The following is a 24,980-nucleotide window of genomic DNA, read 5'->3' on the forward strand; positions in this document are numbered from 1 at the left end:
CTGAAAAGCTACAAGAAACACACGTGGGACTTCAACCATTTTGTTAAAGTCCACCCTAAGCTTCATGGTGTACCTTTCAACATCCTCATTACTTGTACTAATAATATAGCCCGTACATAAATCTTCATCATGGCATTTTTCTTTGTATGCATGTTGTTTATAATTAAAAGCAGGTAAACAAAAAAGGACCGTCAATATTTCCCATGTTTGATAAGATCGTGTTCATGAACTTGTTCTACTCGTACAAACATGCAGTTTAGATTCCCAGTGCTGTACATTTTAATGGAACTTTTATTCTTAGTCTGTTCACCTGTCACACCTGTTGCAAAACGGAACTCGTACAGCAGTTCTACAACTGACGCAGTGAGCCACACTCAGCATGACTTATCAAATTGTGTAGCGTGTGCTTGTGAAAGGTCCTTGAGGCATACTTAAGATTTACACACATGTACAGTACTGTTACCTACAAGCAGGTTTATAGTGTACCAAAATACACTGTAAATAGGACTAACTTAAACTAGCACAGTCTCTCATTCAGATGACTCTTCTCTCTCATCAACATTCTGCACACTGAGCTGGAGGACAGAGCCCTGATTATTCTCTTTCTGTTGGGTCTCGGGGAGGGAATGTGTGATGCGTCCCTGTATGGAGGAACTCAGAGGAAAGTAGTTCTTGGTATAAATACAGAAATACTGACAGGTACTTTTGGCAGTTAAATTGGTCACTGCGGGGTCGTTTCGGTAACAGCTGGTACTACCCCAGACTCACTAACTGTTATTGTGCTAATGTCCCCTGTTTGGAGCGTCTCTGAGCAGTAGGGGAGGGACACAGTGCTCACCTGTGAGCAGGTATCATTGGACGTCTGTATGAGCTGTACAGGCAGGGAGGGGGCTAGAAGGACGGGGCCTGTGGACTCCACCCCTGCAGCCCCTGCCTGGTCCTCGGGGGAGGCCAGGGTGGAAGGTGATGGTGTGTGTGGTTACCCCATCCTCCTCGGCCCCGGCAGAGATTGTTGTCTGCACACCCTCCAGGATGTGGGTGCTCTGCTGGGAGGATGTGGGGGGCACGTTCTGTGACATAGCATTAAGGGCAGAGTAAATAAGCTGCGCAGCGCTGACGTCAGAGGGTACAAGACCTTCGTAGTTAGCCGTCAGCTTAGCCAGATCTTCGGCGCTGATCTGGGCATCCGTCCCCTGTACCTCCACCTGTTGGTCAGTCCTGATCGTTAGCACCTGTTCCTCGCTTCCGTCAGGCGGTGTGTCTGCTAGCGTACAGGTGACGGGTAACAAGCCGTTCTGATGATCCTTCTGATGGTTCACAAAGTTCTGCTTGCTAACAGTCCTGTACTGACACAACTCACAAAAAAACACCCCAGCCAGCCCTGGGTGCTTGTTCTTCATATGACACTTCAGTGATATGGCTTGTATGCAGGCGTATGGACAGTACTGACATTTGTAGGGCTTGTGGCCTGTGTGTCTCATTCGGTGACGCCTCAGCGAGTTATGATCTCCTGTCACATATGTACACAAATCACACCTGCAAACCACATCAATATGCATACATTAAAACAAAACAGTTGACAAACATTTAATAGAAGTTTTTAGTTATTTCGCTGTTTTTATATTCATACACTCCACAAATTTAAACCTACACATCCTGACTGATTGGTGCTTAGCAAAGTTCTCCATTTATAATACAGCAGTCAGCTTTATGCACAGCATAAACTTCTACCAGGCACCTCACCAACTTCTTGGCTTAAAACTGCCGCACAAACAGCAAGAGCTTGATTCAAGGCCCGTCAGACCCAGTGCATCATCACTCCCATACATTTTCCTAATGTTAACTAATGAAGGCTGTCTGCATTGTTCCCCATGTATAGAAAGTGTCTACCAGCAATTTAACATTAACAAGGGGAGGTAACTTTATGGTAATACATGGGATAGCCATGTTCCAAAAACCCAACCACTGTTGCCTCACTCAGCTAAAGGCTACAAAAACTGGGTTCAAATGACTTCAGCAAAAACAGCTGCTTCTCGGGTTAAAAAAATACCTCACAACTGATTGGTTAAACTTTTAACTTGGTAGCGCTTTAAATTTTTCAATGTGCCCGTGTTTGCATACTTTGAACTGCAATATTTAGGCTAGGCGACATCTCCAGAATAAAAGAGTATTCCTTCTAAACTTTATTAGGGATATTTTATTGATGAATACTATACATTTAATCTAGTTTTGTCTTTTGACAAACAACCTGGTATAATAAATGTAAATATATGGGCTTACTTGAACGGTTTTTCCCCAGTATGTGTTCTCATATGAAGCTGGATCATAGCTTTCCGTGAAGCGGAGTAGCCACACAGGGAGCACACGAATGGTTTGACCTTACAGTGCACAGCCTGCACATGTTTGGCCAGACATTTCTGATTGGCAAATGAGCGTTTGCAAATGTCACACTGTCTGCTGGAGTACCACTTCTCTGAGTCTGAGGTCACTTGGTGGATGGATTTGTGGTTGTGCATTTGTGCCAGCTGTTTAAAGCCTTTGTCACAAATGGTGCACTTGTAAGGTCTCTCCTCCCCATGCACTTCACGATGAGTTTTCAGCTTGTGCATCGTGTCTGTCTTAAAGGAGCAGTCCTCGCAAGACAGTAGATCTGTGTCAATCTTGTGAGCACGCCAAAAATGAAACCGTAACTCTCTCCACTTTGTGAAGATGAGCATACATTCACAACATTGGAAGCCGTATTCCTCCTCGCCGCGTCGATGGCACTTAACATGCAGATCAAGACATTCTGAGGTTTTGAACCGAGCAAAGCAGCCAGTTTCAGGACATTTGAATGTGTAACCCTCTAATAGGCCCATCTCCCGTGTTCTCACTTTTGTCCGTTCCAAGAGGTAGTCTGTTTTCAGTGCTTTCGGAGTTTTGATTCTGCGAGGCCTGCTTCTTGTCCCCCCAATAACTACCATGCTCTCGTCTTCTGATGAGGGTTCATTCGGCGGAGGTTGTGCATCATGGTAGCCCTTGGGTTTGCGGCCAGGCTTTTTCCGCTGATTCACCTGTGTCCCCACACTGACTTTTTCCCGCTGGACAACCTGGGAACTAGCGGTGTGCTGGTAGAGGTACCTGTGCTGACCATAACACTGGATTCTGCTGTGGGAAGCATTGTGTTGTGCGTATGTAACATATGCAACTTGCATTCCTCTACATTGTTGAATCCCAAACTGCACTGGCCGCATAAAAACAGTTCCCTGGTGACAGTATTGCTGGCAGGTGCACCTATGACAGCATCTTCCCCTATCTCCACATCGATATGACTGGTGGCCTGGCTAGTCTCAAGGTCATTAGGTCCATTCCCAACTTTCACTTCAGCACTGTTACTGACTGGTATTTGTAGATTGTACACCTCATCCTCCTTGGGCTGTGTGTCGCCTGTCAGACAGTCCACGATGGGAACGTCCGTCTGAGTGGACATGTGATCTATATCACTCTGCTCCTCCACACCATCTGTAGATGGCACCATGATGGTCTGAACACCGCTGCTCTTCTGAGGGAAGTGGTGACGAGGCTTGAAGATGGGGATGTCAGAGGACGTTGTGACAGGGGTTGGGATGTGCTTGCTCTTGACATGTGTGGCGATATCCTGGGGGTGGGGACTGGTAAATTCACACAGCTTACACTTGTAGCTCATCACCACATCCATGAAACTGTCTAACGAGTCCATGGCCACTTCACCATTCTCACCAGCCTCCATAATCACAATCACAACCTCCTGCCCTGTACAAGAAATATAGAAAAATTACATGGTATACAGTATAAAAAAAAGTTCTCCATATACACTTATTTATTGTAATTAAAAGAGGCTTGCTGGCCAGCTCAGACAGTCCACATGCTGCCGGCTCGGAGAGTCCACATGCTGGCCGGCTCGGACCGTCCACATGCTGGCCGGCTCGGACCGTCCACATGCTGGCCAGCTCGGACAGTCCACATGCTGGACAGCTCGGAGAGTCCACATGCTGGCAGTACAAGTGTTAGGCTCTTGACCGATGAGGTGATAGCACGTTTGAATCAAACTTTCACTCACTGAATACATGAAAGCTGTGGTTTCACTGCAGCCTCTAACCAGTGTGGTTGCCAAAGTTGCATCCTGCTGCTTTTTAAAGGCTAAACGTTCATCTAGTACATGTTGAAGGGCTGTGATTTCCTCAGGTTTTCTCCACCCATAAACTTGACCAAAGTGTTTATTAGTGAACAATATTTTAGTAAGGGTGTAGATCTCAGAAATGTTGAAATTAGACCTTGCTTGGTGCGTAATTCATGAAACAAAATAATGCTGACCTGAATACAGACTTGAATGATATTAAAAATAGAAAAGGGTTGACTACGGTAGGCAAACTACTGTGATGAGATACATAAATGAAACAGATTTAGAAAGAGCACATTGCAAGCAATCCAGCTACATGAATATATTATATTTCACAGTTCAGTTTACTTTCTGGTTTATTTCTTGGATGAAAATGAGGAAGAATGCAACAACAAGAATGATTGCTTATGTAGTAATTTTCACTGATTTATCTGCTCAAGATAAAAAAACCAGGATCTAATCATGGATCTTGACATATTATATTTCCGTCGTTTTAGGGAACCGGTGGATAACAAAAAGAAGGTAGGGTTCAAGCCATTTGTTTTAGTGAAATTGTCTATATGACATATGAACTGACTATATGATAGCAGCTGGGCGTTAGCTTAGCTTTGGGCTATACATATTAGGAACCTGCACAAATGGGAGCACTTGCAGTTGTACCTGCTCCTTACCAACCTTACCCATGCAGAAGGAGGTGAAAATATTCGGAATCTAAAAGTAGGGGTTGCTATTACATGGTACAGTGACGTCAATTCATTGAAGAACCAGCTTTTCACAATGAGCATCTGAGATTCATCTTACTGACTAAGAGAAGGACAAATCTAATCTTAAAAACTGCCCAAATATTTTCTAAATGACACGATGTTACCACAAATCTCTGTTACCTTATCTAACATATAATACATGTATGTACTGTAGCCAAAGCGCAGTTGTGTTGAAATCACTGGTGTCAGTTAGCCCAGAGGCAGTTTTCATGTAAAATGATACTTTACTGAATTACCGTTACAAAATCGTGTGTGGTGAATGGAAGGGGAAATATTAGGATGTAGATTTGACCAGCCTGAGTTGAGTGGTTATTTGGGACACCACACGTTCCCCACCGTCACTGAGGGTTCTGGTCTCTTGAGCGATTGTAGCAGCAAAGATTAGGTCATATCCAAATATTCCTCAACTAACACTCAGTGTACTCTTGACTTCCTTACTGCATAGTCATCAATTGGGAAAACTTGCCCGACACTCATAAGATCAATAAGATCATCAAGGTAAAGCTCATACTTTTCTCTGTCACGCCATGCCTTTTGTTTTCAGTTTCGGGATGCGGTAAAGGTTTTAAGTTGTTTTAACGTGGTAGTGGAGTGACGTCATTTCATTGAAGAATGCCCTTTTTACAATCAACATCTGAGAAGTGAGTCAGCGACCAACAATAGCATCACCTTTGTCTTTACAACCCTTCACTTTTGCACCCATCAGCCAAATTGACTATGTGTTGTAAGATAACATGTATACATATTCGGAGTATGTGTAACAACTACTCTGGGCCAGTGCACTGGAGGTCCAAATTCCGATATTTTGATCAGATTTAGAGACCGTGACAGTGTCCCACTAATTCCGGTTATATTGTCAGACTGTCAAACGGTTAAGGGTAGTCAGAGCCAACAGAGGTCTCCAAACAATAAAGTACATTGCGCCTAGAGCTGTATTTATCAAAAAAATTGTCGGCCAACAGAACACGTGCGTCAAAAATCATAACCTCGACGCCATTTTAGAAAACAACGGCCTGTTCTGACATCTTAAAAGAAATACACCCTTAAAATATGATATTCCGACCCTTGACATAGCCCGCCTGAATAATCCTGTAGTCCATGAAATTTATCAAGAATAGTTGGCTAAGAAAGAAAAGATTTACCTGAAATACTGACACGAAATTTCAAGATACAGCTTTGACTCAGGAGTATGTTTGAACGACGTCACAACTGACTCGCACACAATATCACACTCGGATTTCATTGGTTTTCATTTTTGCACGCTGGATTACCGCCCTTAGAAAGTGCTTGTTGCTACATGTATGAGTGTCAGTGTATATTTTGTCTCTCCTCAGAGAGACACTTTATACATTTGCCTGTCCATAATTAATTTATTTGCTCGGGATTTCTTATGCCGTACCGAACCGATACCTGAACTAGAATGTTCCTGACTTCTCGGTATCGCGGTAGCGTACATGTAGCTTACAGGCGGCCCAAAGGCCTTGGCCCACTTGGACGAAGCCCTCGGTTTTAACGTTAAGAGCACGTAACTACCATGGCGACGTAATAGCTACACGGTGAAATCGTATGGGCTTACACCATTGCACTCACCGATATGAAATTTATGCACGGTATCTTATTCTATATACATGTAATGTAAATCAGGATGCCTACCATGCAAACTGGGTAGATGTAGTCGACTGCTAACTTGTACGCCTAAGCCTATACATGCCACGGCGTGATTGTGAGATTGACTGATTTTTGCATAGCCTTACACCATACACTATAAAATATAGGGCCTCCGTTGGCGTCGAAGTCGTACATGTATGAATGCATGGAGAACGACGTACATGTACACTGCACGTCATGCATTTGGTGCATGGAAAACAGAATATTGTTGATACGAACAATCTGACTGAAAACAAGAAAAATAAATGAAACTGATGTGTGTTCATTGTTGTTAATTTGTTTTCATCTGTGACTTAAGAAAGGCGTGCCTTTTTTATTTTTGATTCGTGTATATATAGGCCTACTTGCAGGTGATAAATCGAAAAGAAAACCGATCGTCCAGTTTTTGATTTTCAGTTTTGTTTGACCTTGTCAGAGAAATTAAATTTACAAAATGTCATAACTGCACGACTAGGCTCTTCAGCCCAATCGCGGGTGGGGGGTGGGGGTGGGGGAGTCCGTTCCATTGGCTCCCGGTTGGCCACTGGGCCACATTGGCGCCACTACCGTCACTGAATCTGACGTCGGTGGAGTCGGGGGCCTGTATGGGGAGGCTGAAGGGCGGGTTACACAGAAGGTCCACAGGTCCATGGAGGAGGTAGGCTAGTGGCCACTGACGTGTCGTTCCATTGGCCACTCGAGGAGACCAGTGGCGCCACTTACATCGGTGGAGTCGGTAGGGTGGACTGTAGCGTCTTAACTCACACGACTTGACGCGACTTCCAGACCGCACTGTGTCCTCTGGTGGTCACTGAGTCTGCCACCAGTGGCGGTCAAATCAATGAATGGAACACCCCCCAAATGACAGTAGAACGCATCATTTTCTTCTGTGAGGTTGAAGTGCGTGTGTAAGCCTACTTCATATGTTTTATTTGGCTGGTTCCTGCCCGTGACGTCAGATGGTGCTAATGGGTGAGGACGACCTACACGGACGGTCCAAATCAGAGTAGAACGCATCGTTTTCTCCTGTGACGTAGTGCGTGTGTACTTGATATATGTTTTATGAGCATACATACACCGATAATTGTGACGTAATACAGGAAAGAACAAATGAGTTCGCAGCTTTGAATCGTCTTGACGCGACTTTCGAAACACTGGAACGTCACACTGTTCTTCGGTGAGTCCACTAATAAGAATTTGCTATCAGTGGCTGTCAGACCGACGAATGAAACGCACTGACAGCTAGCTCTTCTCTAATGTCACAATCTACGTCCAATAGTATGTCAGTATTATTCCAGACGTCAATTATTTGCATGTATACAGTTCTAGATAAGTTTTCGCATTGGGTAAAACAACGCGGATAAGAAAGGAAATGCAAATTATATTCATCAAAAGGAATAAGATAAAGATGACCAGAACTGGTTGTGACGTCACACGTATCACACGCGCCATATGCCTACTCTGTTGGACGTCCACGTTGTCAGGTGATGTTTATTGTGACGTCACTGGTCATGTGTACTGTATCCACTTGAGAGAGAGAAAGCCGTTGTCTTGCATGAGGCTGATCAAGTCAGCGACACTAGCATGTACCACGGATCAGGGATTCCGGATGTGTGCCAAACTTTGTAAGTTTGTTGTCTGCAGGCCCATGTATCCTGTTCCAATGATACTGCATTGTTTTTCAGGATCTAAACCCTCTATTAGTAGCTTTTAGAGGCTTTTACGTGGTGAAGTAAACCGGGCTGAAAACCCCGACCTGTGGCAATCCTGACGAACATACTTGCCACGTCGGTGGAAGACAACAAACGGAATTTTGAAACGTCTTCACCGCTCACAAATCTGTTTGTTTCAACACTTTATTGTCTTCCACATGTAAAATTATACATAGAGCACACGTTTATATTTTGTAGGGCCAACCCTCGGCGATACCCTCTGGTGTACTCTACGAGCTGCAGGCCTATTAAGCTAACAATAGGTTCCGAGGTATGTATATGTCCTTTGTTTCACCGCGATGTGGTTGAAAAAATTGCCGATGTGGCCTTAAGTCATAACCATTCATCAATTCATTCCTATGTTTACTGAGCCTAAACTGATTCAGGAATCTAGAATCAGGAGGCTTTGATGGATTGAGCAAACAGCTATCGGTGCCTCTGAACTACAGATTTCGGAGAGATTAGGTACTTTCGAGAGTATAGTAGGCCAGTCACTGAAACGTCGTGCGGAAGACACCACGTGAAGACATGATGCCCCGTCCAGTTTACTGATGCTGTGGTGAACTTCGTACATCACCTTAAGGGTCTGTGTCAAAGGCTGTGTCAGGTGCTCAAGTGCACCAGGGATTGTAACCATCCAAAGACTCGCCTCAGTCTTGCATCAGTTAAATCCAGTCACTGTACCAAACTACTAGCGCGTCAGAGGTTTCCCGTAAGTGTTACAGTGGACTGATGTTAGTTCCTTAATTTGTTAGGACGTTCAAGTTTGCCTATCATCATATACACCAAACACAACACAAACTCCAGATGCATCTTAACCCGATGGTAGCTACAGATTGTAGAGGTCCACTAGCTGCCATCTACAACTGTGATAGTGGTGAACTACTGTGGTATCATTGTCAATGAGAACTGTGCACATGGTTTGTTTGAATGCTACTGCTCGTGGGGCCTCGGTGACACGTGGTACTATATAATTACACATACCTGTACCTCACACGTGGAAAATTTAGTACGTAATTTGCCAAAGGCCTTTTGTTTACTCAGGGCCACTCCGGTTTCCTTCACTCATAAAACTGACTACCCTGCATGATACAAATGAAAAACTTTGGCTATAATTAGCGTAAAACCTCGATGTAATATGCAAACAAATAACTGTGTAAGTGATATTTGTGTTGCCAGGCCATTGACTGCTCGCCGTGTATCCATGAGAGTGATGTTCTGGCCAAGATGCGGGAGGGTGTGTGTGAGGGGGATCGCCTTGTGCTGAGGGGGGCAATAAAGTTGATGGAACAGGCTCCTGAGTGGGTGTGGGAAGACGCCGCCCTTAGGTGCATAGGGGACTACATGGACTGTACATTCTACGCCGGTGATCTTGCCAGCAGGTTTACTGTGGGCTTCAACAGAAAAGCGGAGGTGGTTGCACGTTGTGACCACCCGAGTGTTTGGTTAATTGTCAGAAACTATTCGGCCATCGCGTGGGCAGCCGTGGGAAAGGCCGTTCATATCGTGTCCAAGACCATCTCAAAACCGCACAAGAAGAGAAAGAAACAGCGATCGAAATACTAAGTTTTTATTTTGACATTCTCTCGATCAGGCAGAATACTAACAGTTTTTACTGATATTTTCTCGATCAGTCCAAATACTGACACTTCTTATTCTCTCGATCAGTCAATGTTTATCTAGCAATTGTCGACTTCATATTTTATCTTCTGTCTTAACAACGTTTGGTTATCGATTCCTGTAACATTTTTGTTCATTTCCAACAATACATTCAACACTTGAAGACAAGCATTAACCTCAAGGCATGAGATAATCTTCTTTTAAAGGATAAACCGACTATAGAATTGAGAATTTTTGAATTGGTTCAGGAAAATACAAAAATGAGTTGCATTTGAATCCTAACTAAACCTATAACCGGGCCAATATTTTCCCCAAAAGATTCCCACAATGCAATGTTCGTTCGTGGATCGTTTATGTAAACAATATATGATAGTTTGAAAGGAAACTGTTAGTCTAGTAACCAAATGTTACCTTCCTTTCTGTCGATAATGTATTATAAAGTATTGATTATTCCCAAGGATCTGTGCGACAGAACTGAATTTACATAGTAGGCCGCGTAATTACACATTACTGTGTATAATACAATCGTCTAATAACCCGGACAAAAAAGTCGGTCATCGGCCATGTTTCTAACTACAGCGACTTGAGTGAGTTGATGGTTAATTTATTTATTTATTTGATTGGTGTTTTACGCCGTACTCAAGAATATTTCACTTATACAACGGCGGCCAGCACTATGGTGGGTGGAAACCGGGCAGAGCCCGGAGGAAACCCACAACAATCCGCCGGTTGCTGCCAGACCTTACCACAGTATTAACTAATACACTTTCGAATAACTGGGCCCTGGAAGTCTGAAATTTATGTACATGACATGATGTCGCCGTCGGCAACAATATTTTTAATATGGTTGTGAGCTCGAAACCAGCAGTGATGCACCTTACATCTGGATGTTTCTCAGGTTCACGTCTAAGGTTTCTCCCAAGTTTTTTTTTCCTCCATCTGTACTACGTGACAATCTAGTTCCTTGTATGCAGTGTGTACAGCCATTTCGATGACCTGATGTTTTGCTCAACCCAGATTGTAAAAACAGCTGTTCACATTGTCATCTAAACGTCTTATAAGCTGTTACTAGCATTCAATTTGTAACATGTGTTGGGTCCCCGGGCTGATCGAATCTTAATCCACCTGTGTAAACATTGTAAATGACGTAATCACCAGATGATAAGCTACCTATAAAAGGCTCTAAAGGCTTAGCTTTGATCAAGGACAAGGAGACGGGCTGACGTTAAAGACTGTGGAGGCATGGGGTATTTGCGGATATCTTAAGCCTTGTGTTTTGGCAAAGCATTGCACGTGCTGATAATCTGCCATGATTAACAACAAGGTAAGTCACGCGATAAGAGCATTCGTCGTTTTGAATTCTCAGCCCTTTGTGTGTATTCACTTAACTGAATAGTTGTCAGGAAAATCTAATTTTGCCGCCCGGAAAAAAAGAATAATTGGGTTTCAGGACACACATCTTACAGGCGCTGAAGAATGATTGGCGTCCAAAAAGAAACCTCCCACAGGCGCTGAAGAATAATTGGGATCCAGAACAAACCTACAGGCGCTGAAGAGTAATTGGGGTCCAGAACAAACCTCCTACAACGGCTGAAGAATGTTGAAGTCCAGAACAAACCTCCTACAGGCGTCGAAGAATGATTGGGGTCCAGAACAAACCTCCTACAGGCGCTGAAGCGTAATTGGGGTCCAGAACAAACCTACAGGCGCTGAAGAGTAATTGGGGTCCAGAGCAAACCTCCTACAACGGCGGAAGAATGTTGAAGTCCAGAACAAACCTCCTACAGGCGCTGAAGAGTAATTGGGGTCCAGAACAAACCTACAGGCGCTGAAGAGTAATTGGGGTCCAGAGCAAACCTCCTACAACGGCGGAAGAATGTTGAAGTCCAGAACAAACCTCCTACAGGCGCCGAAGAATGATTGGGGTCCAGGACAAAACTTTTAAATGCGCTGAAGAAAATTGAGGTCCAGAACAAACCTCCTTCAGGCAGTTAAGAAAACGGATGACCTCTAACAGGCGCGCGAGTTTGGCAATGTACTCTTAGTGGTACATGCATGTAACCACCTTAGGGAGGTATAATGTGTGTGCACATTTACACTTGCTTAGGGTGTCACCTCATACTTTATCAAGAACTAGACCACCAGCTATACTCGCAGTGATCTCTTCATGTCAAATTTGTCAAAGGGGTATGTCAGACAGAACTGAACGGATCACTGCACCATGTAACTTATGTGCCATGGAGCCCTTTTTTCAGTGTTATAGTAGACATCACAGCGATAATTGAAGATATGTGTATAGTTATTTCTTTTGAGAGTTCAGGACTCCCAATATCACAAAAGATTTGAATATACTAGTAACTTTGTCGATGTATGTCACAAAGGGATTAGAACTGAAATATCACAAAAGATTTGTATATATCCTGTGAGTATATACCAGAACGGAATCACAACTGAAGAAAAAAAAAATTTGTATAGTAAATAGCACGAGATGGGCACCTATATATTGATTGGTCTACATGCACGAGAAATGCATCAGTGGTCATAAAAGGTTATCTTATTTCTTATTTATGCTGGAACAATTAGTTTCATTTTCATTTCTCGGAAATTAAAGCGGTCAACTAGTAAGGTATAAGTCGTTATCTTATTTCTTATTTATGCTGGAACAATTAGTTTCATTTTCATTTCTCGGAAAAGCGGTCAACTAGTTAACTATACAAATCTGCGCAGTGGGAAAGTATCAGATTTTACCTGCTGCCTACCCGTTTGGTTGTGATTCTTGTGTAGGTATAGCTACAGAACCAGCCTCTGGTTCCTTATTGGTCTGTAGTGTATGGTTTCAGAAAATCTATCAGAGTTCTGTACACATACAACTGTACAGTTTGTTAGCCAACAGCTGCCAGGTTTTAAGCTGAAATTATTGTTTCAGTTGACTAGGCAATAATACATATGTGGAGTCACAACACAGTAACGAGGTAAAACCCAGCAAAACCGAAAATAGTTTTAGTAACTGAGAATACTTAAGCAATGGAGTCTTGCTGATGAATACTGTGTACCATTTTTTTTTTATGTTGATAAATCTTTACGTTGCAGAAATTACTTAAAATCGAAGCACAAACTCAGACATGGCCGCGGAGCAAACAGAGGTTGTAACCGAATCGAACAGGTGTGCGGAGATCGTGTCCGGGCTGTTGAGGACAGAGACGGAGGTGGCCGTGGATGCTGAAGGCGTTAACCTCGGGCGAACCGGCCCCCTGACGCTACTTCAGGTGGGCACGAGGGACGGGCGGGTGTACCTCTTTGATATCCACAAAAACAAGGTTCTCCTACAGCCAGGTTTTCTTAAAGACCTGCTAGAATCGACGAAAATTGTTAAGGTAGGTGAGCTTTTACATCTTGCGGTAATTTGGCCAGATGTGACTGGGCGAATACGTGCTCACAAATAGCGTTCCCCTATAGGAGAGAGGTGGGGTGGTGTTGTATAAGTGGAAATTGATGTATAGGTCTATGCGTCGAGACATTCGTATCCCAGCGGTCAACCAGTAAGGACGTTCCCTGTCAATAACCTCAAGACCAATTCCCAAAACGACATTTAACACACCAAACTACCAAAGACCTAAATTACGAAAATAAGACGGAATCATACAAAGAGAAGCAGTCAACAGTTTTCAATGATGTGAAATCAGTATTCAAGCCCTGTACCATACTAGAATATAAGTTCTGGATAATAAAATATGCATCTCAGTTGCGCTTTGATTGTAACTGTTCATATATCCAACGCGGCCACTTAATTCAGCACAATGAATATATGCCCGGGTTTTAAGCGGAATCAGATCACATTGTCAGAGATTCGGGAGGCTTTGTCTATATTTACTTACAAGAGAATTATACTCATTGTAAAACTTAAGAAACTTGGAGTGAAGGCGTTTGATAGAATGAACTTGAATGACAGAAATCGTCACAAACATACAGGATCTAACAAATGCTACAAGGCGAGCTACACGTATGTACACGCTATATGCAGGACCCTTCGATATTTTGCGGTCCAAGTAAGGATAATTGAAACTATCCCTCTTGTCATAAAGTCTGCGAGAGAGGAAACAGTGCTGGTCTTTGTACAAATACACGTCCAGATAATACGTACCATCTGGAGAGTGTGTGATTTAATCCAGCAAAGATGAACATTTATCTTTTACAACCCATGCTATAGATGGTTTGTTTAAAGCTAACAGGTCATCAATACACCGTTTAGTGAATGAGAGAGATAGGGCCTGGTGAGGATTACTCCTCAGTAGTTTCTGCATATAGTTGTATTCACATGAGAATAGGTATAGGTCCGCCAAAAGCGGGGCATAATTTGTACCCATCGGAATACCTATACACTGCAGATATATGCTTTCTCCGAATTTCACATGGATTGTATTAATGAGAAATTCAAGCAACTCAAGCAACGTGGCCATGGAAACATCCCATGAATCTTAAACCTTGTATGTAGTGGAACTGAAGAAGGCTTTGTTGCCACTGACGTTAATTTAACGGTGACTGGTTTTATTAAGCATCGGTACAATTAGTGATGAAATTCTATCAATTAAATCTGTGTGGAGAATTGTAGTATAGAGTGAAGAAATCGCAGCTAGAGATGTCCTATACTGTGCGTGTATTTGAGCGTCCAGATCTTCAGTGAGACGTTTAGTGAGGCAGATGTTCAGCGTAGCCAACACGTTACTGTTTCTCTAAACAGTATGGACGCGTTTTGCAATGTGCAAACGTGGAATGCTATTAAAACGCTTATTTTGAATGGAATGTTAAAAATTTAGAGCACCTAATAGGTGGTGTGTTAAAATAAAATTTCCGAATTTGAATTTTAAAAGCGGAGTTCAATTCACGTATCACATACAAGTGTGTGCTATATTTGAAGGACTCTTTCTTGCTGAGAATGATATTGCTCATGTTGACGCAATTCACGCTACGTGCGTTTTCTTATTACCGTATAACATGGACTTTTGTTGCATTTTTTTGCAGATAATCCATTCGTGCAGAGGAGATAGTGCCGCTCTTCGTGCACAGTTCGAGGTCAACCTCCACAATGTATTTGATACGCAGGTAGGCATATGTAAATTTATTTGCTTTATTGGTTTCCTCCCATCACAATGCTGGTCGCCATCGCACAAGTGAAATACTCCTGAGTACGGTGTAAAACACGAATCAAATAAATAAATAAATAAATTTACTTCATCGCCGTAATCAAGAAGTTTTCTTTGCCAGGTGCTAGACGCTCGTCTTGATTTAAAGCCTCAGCGGTATTCGCCAGCTGGTTTTGAGCCTGCAGCCTCAGGCTTATAGCCGATTGTCGGGGGGTGGGGGGGGGGGGGTGATAATGACTTGTACAAAATCTAGGCTTACATGTATGTAGTTCGATGCATTAACTGACTGGTGTTTTACCCCATACTCAAGAATATTCTACATACACGACGGCGCTCAGTATTTTGGTGGGAGCAAACTAGGACATATTTTTAATAAAATAAATTAATATCATGAGCAAATCGAATTGACAGCCAGACAAAGGAAGCACAGTAGCCTTACTCAGCATTTTGCGCATGCGTGTGGCACTAATTAAATTGTTATTGTGTTCTCACCATAAGGTGGCTCATCTGGAGATTGAGGAGTCAAAGGGCAAACGTCTTCCGGTAGAACTGAAGTTGGCGGATCTGTGCGACATGTATGGAGGAAACTCAGCAGCGTTGGAATCCAAAGACGATATTAAGGTCCGTGTCTTTAAATCTTGCACATAAAACAATTCCGAAAACAGACAAAGCAATAATGAAACAATCAAATGTGCCGACCGTTCAGCCATGTTTTCATGATGATTCATATGTAAACGTATCGTGTTGTTACAGTGTAGTTATTGGTTTAGAAGAGTGGCGAGTACTTCCGTTGGCCAAGTGACAAGTAAAATAAATGTTAGAGGGTAAGATGCTAAAGAATGTGTTTAATTGTACCTAACAGAAAGCCTGGATGACGACAGCCGGCTATTGGGCGATCCGTCCTTTGAAACCGGAAATGATCCAGTACGCAGTCGCAGATGTCATTGTTCTCTTTGCTCTATATGACAACCTAATAAGGTAAAACTGTATTGACATTTTGGTTGAAAACGTTAGACGTCTGTAGTTTAAGATGAAAACTCTTGTCGCTTGTCCTGTTAGATACGATCAATAATATTGCTGTATTTGCACACTCTGCGGAAGTTCGTGGGTTTCCCCCGGGCTCTGCCTGGTTTCCTCCCACCATAATGCTGGCCGCCGACGTATAAGTGAAACATTCTTGTGTAGGGCGTAAAACACCAATCCAATAAATAAATAAATAAATAAATAGATATTTGCACATTATAGCGGACCTAAATGAAGCAGAGAGCTGGAACAGGCTGTCATAAGGAAAGCTCTGATAACCTCAGCTACAAACTATTACTGGTTCCTTTTTCCTTTTTGGACACGTTATCGCACAATATGAAGAGGATATCTTTCTACATACAGTATACATGTAGCAAGTTTTTATTTAGAAGACAACGGTAACCGGGACAGGAAACACTAGGGGTTCGGCTATGCATCCATAGTCATTCCGAAGACTTTGAAATTAACAACCTGGGTACAATGTACCGTAGCGGGTTTTTCTTCCAATCATTATCACGGTTCAGCTGTAGAGCGATTATATTTCCTTTTTACTCTGAAAGTCTGTGGTGAGTACCAGTTCTCGTGAACACATTCACCCTCTGGTAGCGCCTTGTGAATTTTGGTACAAACCCTGGGATGATGTAAACATTTACACGAAACTTGTGGAGGCACCGCTACATGATTTTGAGTTCCGGGTAGATTCCATTCTTCCTTATTTAAATAATCGGGCCTTCCATATAATAGACTGCAGAAAAACCATGAATTTCAGTGGTGAAATAAATATGCATTGATGAAGGTTCAGACAGAATGTTCAGTTCATCATTAAAGAACAACAGTTGTATTTCCCCTGTGTACAAGTACGTTGATGATAAAGATGTGGTAGTGTATTATATAGCATTATGGTGAACCTATTACCCCTGAAGCTATTCAGTTCCTGTTTTTTTCATCTAGAATTTATAGAGATTCTATCCACACTAACGTTTAAACACTGCCGAAACTTCCTCTTGAAATACTCTACATTGGCCTATCCCATTAACGTATTCCCTGTGGATCCTAGTGCGTCTGCACTCTTGATACTTCACCCAGTGTCTACAGACACTCCATCCACACTAACGTCAAGCGCTGTTCGTGGATCCTAGTGCATCTGCACTTGGGAACTTTAGCTGTCACTGACAACAGAACAGTTCTGCTCAGCATCGGCCAAGAACTACAGCTAATGGCATCCAACTTTATGAATTCACACAAACAGTTTCTCACCACTTGTTCAAGACTTTATGGTAGAATTTTACTGAGTTATTAGATTATATTTTGACTTTAGCACAGATACGTACGATGTGTATTGTTCGGCCTTCGAGACCATCTCATCAATATGGTGGTGGTGGTAGTTTGATGCACGCCACGATCAGTGCTGAAGCCAAGTAGTGTTCATATTAATGCATTATAACATAGAGATGAGAATGAACTATACTCTAAATTTTCTTCTAGTCCATAGAAGCAGGAACCTTACTGTAGCTTCGAAGGCTCTACCAGACTTCTTTTCCAGGCCTGAAAACATTGCCTGGGCGGGGGTCTGTAATGCCAGCACAGAGTAGTTCCACATAATAGCGATGTCTCTAGCGAGTATATTGTGGGCATCGGAACAACATATGCTAAATTGTTTCCTCACAAACATCACAAACACCCGTATCATGTAAATGAAATCTGTTTGAATAAGAATTCGTTTGAATGTCCCCGGTCCTCAATCTGTTGCATAGGATTTCTGCTCGCCTTGAAGAAAGACTAACAGATTAGAAACACTGTTATTAAAGTTATGAAAATATCTGCCTTTAGTGGAAGTGTCCGAGACTGAAACGGACACAGACACATATTGAGCCATATGTAAATGAGACAGCGCTTGTTTCGCTAGCTTGTCCGCCCATTTATTACCTGCAACACTAGAATGGCCTGGGACCCACTCAAAACAGATTTCCACACCTTGGTAGAATAAACAGGTACATAAATGAAGTATATCAAAAATGATTGTAGAGCCTTTCCTTGGCGTACATTTCTGTAAAGCAAGCATTGCACTTAGAGAATCCGTGAAGATAATGGCTCTTGCTGGCTTAAAAATCTGCTAAAAAATGCAACGCACACAGAATCCCAGTCAATTCAGCAGTAAATACCGATACTGCATCCATAAGTCTAAACGCCTTACTGTGGTGAATTCCAGGGACACAAAATGCACAGCCGATTTTGTCAGTATCCGGGCACTTTGAGGCATCTGTAAAAGCCTGTTGATAGTGGCTCCACGTTCTGGCAATATAATCCCTAGAGAAAAGGGAGACAAATTCTGAGTTATGTGACTTTTTCACTTCTCTGTGTACCGCTTGTAAAATGTTCGGTAGACGTAACTTCCATGGAGGAAACGCAGGAATAAAATTGTACCAGATTTGAATGCCGGCGATCTGCATTGTGTCGTACATACGTTTCGCTCGTACACTAAAGGGCTCTCTTTTTTACTGCTTGTACCTTCAAACAGAATATCATAATAGGATGGTCTGAAAATGTCAGTTGCTGAGTTCCCATGTGAAGCCATCAACTCCAAATTGCAGTGATCGAAACTGTCTTCGAATAAAGAGAGGCCATTCATTACATGTATGTTGAAGTACATTTAAGGGAGTTGTTTTAAGCGAACATGTTACAACACAGAGAGCTGAATACTGAATACTGTCAAACTTAGCTTTAACTGAAGCACAGGCAGAATCGTAGACTTCGCATCCATAATCTAACCGTGAACGAATAAGTGCTCGATACATTAACATTAAACAGTAAGTGTCAGCGCCCCAACATTTCCCAGATATAGCTCTCATCAGATTGAGAGCTTTCTGACATTTTGCTACAATGGGATTTACATGAGCATTGCAAGTAAGTTTAGAATCAAACAAACCGCCCAAATAACGAAATGATTGTACAATCTTAACCTCACTACCATTCAGATATACCGACATGTAAGGTAGTAACCTCTTGTTTGTGAAAATTACGACTTCTGTCTTAGCTCTTGAAAACTTGAACCCCCATGCTTTACTCCAGGCCGAGATAGAATCCAAACCTTCTTGTATGTACCTTCTAGCAAGCAGAAGATTTCTTGTACCATACCATATGACTTTATCGTCTGCAAATAGCGAACGGCTTAAATTAGGATTCAACGCTTCGAGGAGGTTTTTTACGGCGATGCTGAAGAGAGTCGGCGATATTACGCACCCCTGGGGCACCCGTTTTCAACAAGAACAGGATGGGAATAGGTTTTGCCAATACATACCTGAATTAGCCGGTCAGACACAAAACTTTTAACCCAACCAAATAAGTTACCACCAATACCAAGGTCTCTCATCTTCATCAGCAGGCCGTGTTTCCAGAGCATATCATAAGCTCCCTCGATGTCCAAGAAAACTGCAAAGACGGACTCTTTCTTGGCCAAGGATCTAAGAATGGTTGAGTCAAGTGTTACAATATGATCAGTGGTGCTTCTGTTAGCTCGAAATCCGCTTTGGGTGGGCGAATAAATGTTGTTTTTAGCCAGAAACCAAACCAACCTGGGATTCACCATGGTCTCCATGACTTTACAAAGACAAGACGTCAGTGCAATTGGTCAGTATGATGACGGAAGCGATGCATTTTTTCCAGGTTTGGCAATTGGAACTACTGTTTCCCTCTTCCATGCTAAGGGGAAATACATTTTATTCCACACAGAATTGTACAGAACTAACAGAACGTTCAAACATTTGTCTGGCAAGTTGATTGAGTAACTTATATTGTCTTCTCCGGGAGAAGAGTCTTTCTTAGCTAAAACAGCTTGTTTTAACTCAGGGAGTGAAAACTATTCATTTATTGCCAAATCATCGAATAATACATTCTCAAAAGAATTGGAGTTTTCCATGTTTTCCTTGTGTTCCAGAAATTCCGGATTGTAGTTAAACATATGCAAAGTCATATCTGCTATAACATTGCATTTTTCTTTGTATGTAACGGAACATGTCATATCTGTACTCATTATAGAAATAGTTGAGTGCTTACGATTTCTGCTGACTGCTTTCACCTGGGACCACACGGTCTTCAGAGAAGTGCGATTGGTGAGATTTGAGTAACATTTACGCCAGTGTGCTTTCAGTGTTTGTTTAATAACACGCTGTGCAACAGCCTTGCAACGTTTATATTCAGTGATATCTTCACAGAGACGCGTACGACATGCCCTATTGTTTGTCCGTTTCCTGTCCCTTATAGCTGAGCTGCATTCCTCGTTCCACCATAGGACTGGTGTCTTTCCTAGACTAGGCTTCAACTGAGGAATAGATTTCTCAGCTGCAAAGTTGATGGCATCAACAACGTTTGAATTAAAAGTATCAATATCATTGTCATATAAATATATATATATATATAAACTTTACATTACCCACTGCCTGTTGTAATTCTACTCCTAACTTTATAGGACTGAAGGTCGCGATAGGGACATTACCAACAGCCGACATTAAAACATCCAAGCTGCTATTTATACACTCCTGGCTGACAGTTTTCTCTTTTGGCTTTTTACCTCGAGTATCATTTTCGCGAGTATCATCTTCGGGAGACCGGCTTCGTTTACTTCCGGCAACAGAAGTTTGAGTTTGAAATATGCCCATGCCTTCCTCTTCCATAATTGGGTTGGTCACTATATACATGCATCAACAAGTGAAGTTAGTACACTGACGGTTATTGGGATATTCCATATTTATATACATACGTACATTGAATCTAATTCTCAGTGCAAGGGCTGGATAGTTGTGCGTGTGACCCGTGACAGAGCTGGGTCAAATCACGCCCGTATTCTATGGCCTCTCAAACCGGTCCATCTCATCATTATTCATTCTGACCCTCCTTTTATAGATTTTCAACAAAGTAGGTGGAGCCTAAGTACAGAATCCAGCTCTGTGATTGGCTAACCATGAAAATAGCTGCACGTCAGTCACAAACTTGCTAAAATCCTATCATTATCATTAACGTGGAAAATAAGTTTTTCCCTTCAAAGGTTTAAAACCTCTCAAGTAATTTCAGACTTAAAAATCAACAATTAAAATCACCAAAAGACGTAATAATTCCGTTTATCCATGACGTTAATAAAACAAAACTAATCTCACATCGACAAGAGCCATGTATGCATAAAAATTACCATGAAAATTATGCATGAAACTTACTTACGCGCAAAATGGCAGGCTCAAGAAAACGGTAGGACCTAATTTTCCAGAGTAAACTTCACGAAAAAATGTACATTAAAATGATACCATCATGAGTAAGTACTGCTATCAAACGCTTCCTAGAGTATATCTACCACATACTCAACCATATTTTATCAAATTCAACATTTACATTTCAAGGAAAGCATTGCCAAAACAAAGTTTTGAATATCCACAACATCAACAACGTAATGCTAAATTCTTCGACTGATGTAGTTGTTATAACCCCACGAATCCTACTCTAAACCGACTTCCAAGACAATTGCTACGTGCGAATCACCACTCACTGCTCTATACCAGCCTCAGAATGATCTCAAGGATAAAACTATGGTTATTTCTTGTCCTAAATGTTCCCCCCAAAATGCCTTTAACTACGAATGGGAACTAACAGCAAAGTCTAGTTCTCAAGGACTGACCTAATAAAAGCTCAGCCAATGCTACTGTTCAAAACGTCACCAATTATTATCTTTTAACCAGCAAGTGACTATGGCAATCTACATTCATACTAAAAAATATTACTTACAAGAAACCAGATCTCTTGTAACTGTAGCAACAACTATTAAATGTCAAATACTATATTGACATTATCAGTCAATCAATAATGGAGATACGCCCATATATACACGAAAGAGGTGTGGTAATAAGCAACCACAATGATTGAGATATACGTATATCCAGAGTTAAACTCTGCTATAACAAGTCCAATATTGAGTAAAAGTCAAATCCAGTGATGGTGTCAGTCCCCCGGATACATAAATATATCGGTGAAAGTCCAATGTTCTAGAGTATACTGTCCATAAAAATGTTCCTAAAACGATGGATATAGTATAAGTGTTACTGTATTGTGAAGTTACTACTCTCTATGTATCTACAGGTATGTTAAGTGTTGTTTAAATGTTAAATTTGTCACAGTACTGTATTCTCGCCTGTCAAACGGATATGTCAGATACGGGTCAGGCCAGTGTCAGTATATATCCTGTGATCGCTGGGTGAAGCGTCATAACAACTCTGTTACATAGCTTTTCAGTGAGTCGACTGATTATATAATCTGTCATGCAAAAGCAGACAGTGTCGAGATATAATGTAGATGATATCGGCGACGACGGCATCACCACCCACCCCACCCCACACCATCCCACCCCACTAAACAATCACACAAATATTTTATGATGATAAAATTTAATATGCCTGTCCTCAGCCTCCTGCACGAGAAAGGATTGTATGGGAAATTCCAGAAGTCTGTAGATGTGGAGATCGTTGTACAGACGGACTCTGCTGTGGATAAACGTAAACAGGAACTACTAACCAGTACAGTGGATGCTATCCTGAAGGAGATAGCCACCAAGTGCGACCGCCGAGAGTACCAGTGTCTGGAGGACCTGAACGAGAACGAGGCTCGCGCCATCGGGTTATGCCGAACTGATCAGATCATCCGATCATCGTCCACGTTCAAGAAGATACGGATGCAAAGTGTGGACAAGTTTGTAATGGAGACTGAAGGAAAGATTGCGAACGATCCAATGGCGTGTGAAGTGTCCGGAGGTCTTTACGGTAAACTGAAAGCCAACGAAAGCGAGTATATCGGCACCGATCTGGGCCGTAGAATAAAGATCCTGTTAAATAGGGTCGGCAAAATACAGATGGAACAACTCAAGAGTAAGTACAGTGTGGATACCCCACTGGAATATATCCGCGGCAGCGACTTTGGGCCCATCAGGAGTATCCGGGTTGATGAGGAGGACAACGCCATTCGGAGGGCATTGTACTACCGAGTAACTGTCCGAGATCTCCTGGTACTGAAAAAACAGTACCAGGAGAACCCCAGAGCTGTGGAGATCAACAAGGGTCTACACAACAAGATCCGTTTTCTGGCAACGAGGAGCGGTCATTGTTCACGAGAGCTGAAACATCTGAGCAAAGAGCTGTGGACCACATTCGTGCAACGATACGGCAGAGAGCACAAGTACTAAACACGTGTAGACTTCTTGGGTTGAAATGGTTACAGGAAAAGACGGCTCGCTAGACAGAGTGCTGAAGACCATATCTGAGAGTACTTTTAATCATATTTTAGACTTTTAGGGGTTTTACATGTATTCGTAGAGATTTTGGAATTCTGGGGTGGGCTTAGGGTTAGACCTATACATTCAAATACTAATATCTCACTTCACGTTTTCCTTCTTCTACATTCACCCACAGGTTAGTTTTAAATGGGTGTAAAAGCTGTTCTAACAGTAAAAACTGTATTTGGAGAGGAAACACTTTTTATGACATCAAGCATCTAAACACCGGCTGTCCATCCGGTGACCTTGTTCTCACAGCACCCTAGCGGCCCTTGGTCAGCCAGCTCTCGCTGTTTTAGTGCTGTGCAGCTTTAATGCACTTGGCGTTTCGATCCAGCTTACTCCAATCATTCACCTGCCATAAGTGAAAATATAATTGATTATGGCGTTAGACAGCAATCCCATAAATTAAACCGTGTTTGGGAACGGTAGTAACGGCAATAAGCCATAACCCGTCCCGGTAGTTACCTATTATAGATAGGCAAACAAAGCATTGCGATAAACAGTTTCTTTTAACATAAATTTACTTTGTGATAAAATATTATGTACTGTGATATATTTTAATCTTTTTTATATTGCTTAAGAGGTATATTGCTGCCATATAAAAGATTTATTATATACATATTTGATAAGTGTTATCTTTTTTACTAAATTTATCAAATTTCATTCTAGTTTTTCTTTTTAAGTTTTAAAAGATCTACATACACTTTGCTTACCTTACATGTTTTATTGATATTTTATCCTGACTTTAAAAGTCTATGTTACTGCAGTAAGTTTTCAACTTAAGCGTTGTAAAACAGGATTGTCTAACATCAAATACCCGGTATATATATTGTGATCGGAGCTTCTCACTACCAAATAGGCTATACAGAAACATCTCAATCATTCAAGGTCTTAGCGTTGACAGAGCCGAGAAAAATTGGGTATCCTTGCCAGACAACTCCACAACGCCAGATTTCAGTTGAATGTAGGATTCTCAAACTTTCCAGAGGGCATCTTTCTTCATTTTTTTAAATGTTATTTCACGGAATAAGATCGAAAATGAAACAGTTACACCAAGTAAATGGCTGGTGTAAGTTTAAATTTATTTACAATCCAACGCGTGGCTATCATACAGAAACGACAAAGAGTCTGTGTCTAAGCCCATTCCTTTCATATATACTGATAACGATGAATGAATACATCCGGCATTTTATCCAGACTCTTTGTAATGATATCAGTAACATGGACATGTACTTGAAGGGTCATTTCAGGAGTGTTATCGAACATGTCTGGCTCATTACTGACCATCACAGAAGCGAGGCGAATTGATATGCTAGTTGATATGAGTAAGATTTAGTCATGGTATTACAAACCATGTCGAACAGTACAGCTGATTGTCCTGGCCCAAACCATATTCCCGTCAGCTATATTCTCTGCTAAGTAACTCTGGTCAAAATACACAGCAACCTCTCGTCGCTGTTCACATCAGTGTGTTATAAGCAGTGCATATATATATGGCAAATGCCTGAGACGTTGAAAAATCCCTTCTGGAATTCTTGGGTTATCAGAAAGGGAAAATGACGCCGCATCCTATGTAAATGTTAAAAAATTAAATCCTTGGATAGTAATAAAAAAATAATCAATTTG

At 41.9% G+C, this 24,980-nt stretch overlaps 3 protein-coding genes across 3 annotated transcripts; 2 read left to right on the forward strand and 1 right to left on the reverse strand.

Moving 5' to 3' along the window:
• On the reverse strand, positions 1–5,002 carry LOC135465759 (zinc finger protein 431-like). Its single transcript, XM_064743087.1, has 4 exons — positions 4,079–5,002; positions 3,137–3,771; positions 2,281–3,089; positions 1–1,536 (listed from the first exon to the last, which is right to left on the reverse strand). Exons 2-4 carry the CDS (start codon positions 3,746–3,748, stop codon positions 852–854), a joined length of 2,106 nt encoding a protein of 701 aa, XP_064599157.1. The 5' UTR covers positions 3,749–3,771; positions 4,079–5,002; the 3' UTR covers positions 1–851.
• Positions 5,003–8,089: 3,087 nt separating this feature from the next.
• LOC135466074 (uncharacterized) lies at positions 8,090–10,170 on the forward strand. Its single transcript, XM_064743494.1, has 3 exons — positions 8,090–8,174; positions 8,460–8,532; positions 9,441–10,170. The coding sequence occupies exons 1-3, from the start codon at positions 8,134–8,136 to the stop codon at positions 9,825–9,827; spliced, it is 501 nt and encodes a 166-aa protein (XP_064599564.1). The 5' UTR covers positions 8,090–8,133; the 3' UTR covers positions 9,828–10,170.
• A 2,807-nt stretch (positions 10,171–12,977) lies between these two features.
• On the forward strand, positions 12,978–24,980 carry LOC135465856 (piRNA biogenesis protein EXD1-like). The gene is made up of 5 exons (XM_064743219.1): positions 12,978–13,255; positions 14,901–14,981; positions 15,521–15,643; positions 15,885–16,000; positions 22,490–24,980. Exons 1-5 carry the CDS (start codon positions 13,004–13,006, stop codon positions 23,259–23,261), a joined length of 1,344 nt encoding a protein of 447 aa, XP_064599289.1. The 5' UTR covers positions 12,978–13,003; the 3' UTR covers positions 23,262–24,980.

This window comes from Liolophura sinensis, chromosome 5 (genome assembly GCF_032854445.1).
Source record: "Liolophura sinensis isolate JHLJ2023 chromosome 5, CUHK_Ljap_v2, whole genome shotgun sequence".
NCBI classification, from domain to species: domain Eukaryota; kingdom Metazoa; phylum Mollusca; class Polyplacophora; order Chitonida; family Chitonidae; genus Liolophura; species Liolophura sinensis.

Coding starts and splice junctions, on each gene's coding strand:
- LOC135465856 (XM_064743219.1), top strand. CDS start 13,004: ATGGCCGCGGAGCAAACAGAGGTTGTAACCGAATCGAACAGGTGTGCG. Junction 14,982..15,520: donor ACAATGTATTTGATACGCAG/GTAGGCATATGT, acceptor TCTCACCATAAG/GTGGCTCATCTGGAGATTGA. Junction 15,644..15,884: donor AATCCAAAGACGATATTAAG/GTCCGTGTCTTT, acceptor TGTACCTAACAG/AAAGCCTGGATGACGACAGC.
- LOC135466074 (XM_064743494.1), top strand. CDS start 8,134: ATGTACCACGGATCAGGGATTCCGGATGTGTGCCAAACTTT. Junction 8,175..8,459: donor CCGGATGTGTGCCAAACTTT/GTAAGTTTGTTG, acceptor TATATTTTGTAG/GGCCAACCCTCGGCGATACC. Junction 8,533..9,440: donor AGCTAACAATAGGTTCCGAG/GTATGTATATGT, acceptor TTGTGTTGCCAG/GCCATTGACTGCTCGCCGTG.
- LOC135465759 (XM_064743087.1), bottom strand. CDS start 3,748: ATGGAGGCTGGTGAGAATGGTGAAGTGGCCATGGACTCGTTAGACAGT. Junction 3,090..3,136: donor TTCCCACAGCAGAATCCAGT/GTTATGGTCAGC, acceptor GCTAGTTCCCAG/GTTGTCCAGCGGGAAAAAGT. Junction 1,537..2,280: donor ACTGGGGAAAAACCGTTCAA/GTAAGCCCATAT, acceptor TGTGGTTTGCAG/GTGTGATTTGTGTACATATG.